Consider the following 4990-nt stretch of genomic DNA (forward strand, 5'->3'; position numbering starts at 1 on the left):
GCTTGGCCTGCTCTAAAAAAATCAGTGCAACAATATGTCCAATCTTGTGAGATTTGTCAGCAAGCTAAAACAGAACATGTGAAATACCCGGGATTATTACAGCCACTGCCCATTCCTCAACAAGCTTGGGAGATAGTGAGTTTGGATTTTATTGAAGGCTTGCCATCCTCAGAAAATTATAATACTATCCTTGTGGTTGTGGATAAGTTTACCAAATATGGACACTTCTTAGCCTTATCTCATCCATTCACAGCATTGAAGGTAGCTCAACTATTTTTCTCGCAAATTTACAAGTTGCATGGGCTGCCTCGCATGATTATCTCGGATAGGGACAGGATCTTCACGAGTACGCTCTGGCAGGAACTGTTTCGACTGTCAGATACAGTGCTAATGATGAGCTCGAGTTATCATCCACAGACAGATGGACAAACTGAGAGATTAAATCAGTGTTTAGAGGGTTTCCTAAGGTGCACAGTGCATTCGTGTCCTCGACGATGGCATAAGTGGCTTCCCGTGGCAGAATACTGGTATAATACTACCATACACTCTTCCTTGGGTCGTTCGCCTTTTGAAGTTCTGTATGGGTATGTTCCTCGCACATTAGGAATTGCTAATCTAAAGCTCTGTACTGTTCCTGATCTGGAAACATGGATGCAAGAAAGAGAATTGTTGTCTGAATTGGTTAAGCAGCAGTTAGCACGTGCTCAACAACGAATGAAGAGCCAGGCAGATAAAAATCGGTCTGAGCGGAGTTTTGAAGTTGGTGATCGAGTATATTTGAAGCTTCAACCACATGTTCAATCATCGGTAGCTCTGCGATCTAACCAGAAACTTGCATTCAGATATTATGGACCCTACACTGTTCTTCAGAAAGTAGGACAGGTCGCTTACAAGTTGGACCTTCCAGACAGCTCAAAAATATATCCAGTTGTCCATGTTTCCTTATTGAAGAAATATATTCCTCCTCCACATGACATTTCTGCTGATCTTTCTTCTGTGTGCACGGATCCGTTCCAGATATTGACGCCGGACACCATATTACAGCAACGGTGCATTCGTAGAGGTCGTGCTTTGGTTCAGCAGGTCTTGGTTAAATGGGTGGGACTGCCGAATCATTTGGCTACCTGGGAGCATGTTGATGATATCAAGTGTAGGTTTCCAGCAACAACAGCATGAGGGCATGCTGCATGTAAGAGAGGGGGAATGTCAGGACCATGGTTAGTCTATCATCTTCAGTAGAGTATTTGAATATTCGTGGTTGGGCCGTCAGCCCATGTAAGAACTAAGAATTGGCCGGCAGTATATAAGCCGGGGTGGTGGAGGGTTTAAAAACAAGAAAAAAGAACAGAACTCGTTTACCTGTATCTTCTTCGTTGCCTCACGGACTCAGCCGTGTTCTCTGTCTTCCTCTCGCTCTCCATCTTCCTGTGTCTGAATTCCATTCTCGAGCAAGTATCCAAGGGAAGAGTGTTGGGTTCGTGACACTGCGAGGCGATGATAAATCGGCGGCGGCTTCCGAACGAAACGCGCACTGGCAGCGTCCGTATGATCAACGAAGAACCGGTGGCGACGGCTGCCAGACGAATAGACGATGAAGTACCGGCGGCTGAGTAGAAAACCATGTGTCACTGGCTTTAGATACCAATTGTTAGAATCATAGGTGGAAAAAAGAGACATATAGTTTAACGTGAAAAAAACTCTTCTATACGGAGAAGAAAAAAAACCAGAAAAACAGATTTATTATGTGGTGTAGTATACAAGGTACAAGGAAGTCTATTTATATAGGCACAGGAGATAGCGATATAGTCACGTAATCTTATCCAACAATAATCACTTCATTTATATAGGTTTTTAGCTCAAGTAAATAATTTAATTTAAATACATGGATGGATTCAGTAGAGCTAATAGTTAGCTAATTAAAAATAATAGTAAAATTAACTAACTAATAAATAACTAAAACTATATATTAGTTAATTTGCAAAGAGTAACTAATAGCTGAATTATTATATATCTAGGCTATAAAAACGTCTTGTCGTCTTGTTTATAAAATGTATACCAGTAGAGTTTCGATTAAACGTACAAGTGGATACAGAAAATTGAAGCAACTAAGCAGAACATTAGAACATGAATTAGGACTTGTTCGTTTGTGTCAGATTGGTGGGTCGGAACGATTCCGAGCCGGATTACTTCTCTAATTTATATAAACTTTGATTAGCCGGAATGATTCCGGGTACAATCCGATGTAAACGAACAAGGCCTTAGACCGACCACGAGGTTGCATTGGATCGTGCGAATTTCTGGCCACACACATCAACCAATGGACAAGGCGCTAGCTAGCCTAGCCTAGCCAGATAGCGCCCCACTCCCGTAGTATAAATTGAGCACGAGTGGGGTGTAGAGGCGAAGAGCATAGAGCTAGCAATACATCGCTAGCTCACTTGATATACATATTGCATCGGCATAAAAACTGAATTTATCATGGCCCACTTGATCTCTTCTGCAATCGCAGGCGCGGGCAACTTAGTCGCTGATGGAATCAGTGGTGTCACTGGCGTAGCGTCGCAGGTTGTAGAAGGTGAGTCGTTTCGTTCCTATAATTAATAGCCATTTCTCATCGACGTACGCCTTCTTTTGCTAATATACGAAACGGATCAGTAAAATAATTACACAGACAAGTATATATAGACGCATGACACTACATTTGGATAAAATAATAATGCATAAAATTGCGGTTCTGAATTAATGTGTTCATAACATCCGAATGCTACTAAAATTAATTGCTTCTTTAATTTGTTGGACGGATGTGGAATGATTCTAGTTTTTTTATAGTGAAAGCTCAGTTCCTCTCTAACCACTACCTTCTCTTTACACGCTATAGTCTATGTTTTCCACGTTGAAAGTACGAATTGGGCCATATGTTCTCTCTTTCTTCCCCGCTCTATCTATTTTGTTTTATATTTTAGAGACATACTCTCCCCTTCCCAAAGTATAATTTGCTTTAGACTTTAAATACATTCATTAATTATTGTATGAATGCTAGCATTATTGTGAAAACAATATTGACTTTGACAGGTATGATATATATACTTCCTCCGTTTTAAAATAGTAATCATTTTAGCTCTAGATTTTTATGTTTATATTCATATGGATGACAGTGAATCTAGACATATATATATATATATATATATATATATATATATATATATATATATATATATATATATATATATATATATATATATATATATATATAGAACATATACATTTAATTATTGTATGAATCTATTAAAATGGTAAAAACAAATTTTAATTTGTGACGGATCGGAGGGAGTATTTATGATCAATGCCAGCATCATTAATTTATTTGATATACCAATCTATATATGACATGTTATATACATACCAGGCGTAGAGGACACTTTAGGCAGTATCGTAGAAGCAATTGACCAAGGAGTCAAGGATGAGGACCAACTGGACTTGCCCAAGTACGTGTGTTTCAAGGGAGATAACGGTCTGTACCTTAGTGCTCGGAAGGTTGAAGGCCATCCCTACCTACAATTTGCATCGGGAGACATTGGCGACCCAAGTGTGAGGTTCATCACCTACAACCACAAGGTGAACGGCAAACGGGTGGTGCGCTTCAAGTCCAACCATCTCGGCAAGTTCTGGCGGCGAAGCCCTAACTGGATCTGGGCCGACACCGACGACACCAGCACCAACAACTCCGACACCTTGTTCGAGCTCATCAAGATCGGCGAGGATGGCGTGTACGCGCTTCGGAACCTCGGCAACAACTACTTCTGCCACCGGCTGACCTACGAGGGCAAGGAGGACTGCCTGAACGCCATGATTCCGACCATCAGGAAGGAGGCGTACCTCAAGATTGAAGAAGCCGTCCTCTCCCGGAAGATCTCCAACATCGAGTACCACCTCAAGGGCGCCAAGATTTTCGACAAGAAGGCTAAGACCCTCATCACTCGAGAGGCGGTGAACGGCACCAGCACGGATAGCAAGACCACCATCACCCTCAAGTACAGCGTCATCAAGGGCAAGCTATGGGATTCCAGCAAGTCCATGAAGCTGGGGGTCACCACCACCATTGAAGCTGGGGTTCCTGTGGTCTTACCCGCAACCATTGAGGTCCAGAGCGAGTTCAACTCCACCTACAGCTGGGGCGAGTCCATCATCGAGAAAGAAGAGTACTCCAACGCCTACGAGGTCGTTGTGCCTGCATACTCCGTCGTCACGGTCAGCGTGCTCGCTACACAGGGCATCTGCCAAGTCCCCTTCTCTTATACTCAGGAGGACGTTTTGACTACCGGAGAGAGGAAGGTTTTCAAGTTTGATGACGGCATCTTCCGTGGTGTTAATAGCTTCGGTTTCAAGTCCGAGGTCACGGAAAGGAAGCTCTCCAAGGATGACGACTGAGCGATATATCGTCCATATAGTCTCTCGATATAAACTTCGAGCGGTGTGATTTATAAATAAGCCATATTAATGTAATAATGCTTTAATAAGCAGTTCATATGTGTGTCGAAAATACGTTTTAATTTTATACTACTACTACGTGTGCATGCACTCTTCATGTGTAATGCTTTACTTGTAATTTATTGCGAATAAATAAAGAGAGTATGTCTCCACCACTTGTTATCAATTATAATAAAGTACACTTCATGCGTCAATTTCAAACTAATAATATACTAGACTTGGACTTCTCCCTTGATCAAATTTTGTAATCTTTTTGACCAAAAGCGAGTCGGGCGGGATCTCTCTCACTACAGGCTAGTTTCAAAGCAACGGGAGTGAGTGAAAAATTCTCATAAATAGCTTTCGACTAGCTTGTAAACTCAAATTTCACTCGGAATTGAAGGGTATTGAAACTGAAATAAACTAATTTCACGCTCAATCACCTCTAATTGCAAAGGGATTTGAGTTTCCATACTATTTCTAAATGTCTTATTAAAATAACATCTCTTACAATTTCATAACA

The 4990-nt window shown here is 41.4% G+C and overlaps 1 protein-coding gene across 1 annotated transcript; it reads left to right on the forward strand.

Annotated features, from left to right (window-relative positions):
* Positions 1 to 2351: 2351 nt before the first annotated feature.
* Positions 2352 to 4654, forward strand: LOC103646784 (Natterin-4). The gene is made up of 2 exons (XM_008671445.3): positions 2352 to 2575; positions 3407 to 4654. Exons 1-2 carry the CDS (start codon positions 2479 to 2481, stop codon positions 4426 to 4428), a joined length of 1119 nt encoding a protein of 372 aa, XP_008669667.1. The 5' UTR covers positions 2352 to 2478; the 3' UTR covers positions 4429 to 4654.
* Positions 4655 to 4990: the final 336 nt, after the last annotated feature.

Source organism: Zea mays, chromosome 2, assembly GCF_902167145.1.
Source record: "Zea mays cultivar B73 chromosome 2, Zm-B73-REFERENCE-NAM-5.0, whole genome shotgun sequence".
Lineage (NCBI taxonomy): Eukaryota > Viridiplantae > Streptophyta > Magnoliopsida > Poales > Poaceae > Zea > Zea mays.

Excerpts from the sequence above, each read along its gene's own strand:
- LOC103646784 (XM_008671445.3), top strand. The coding sequence starts at position 2,479 with ATGGCCCACTTGATCTCTTCTGCAATCGCAGGCGCGGGCAACTTAGTC. Across the intron at positions 2,576-3,406 it reads AGCGTCGCAGGTTGTAGAAG|GCGTAGAGGACACTTTAGGC; the intron begins GTGAGTCGTTTC and ends TATACATACCAG.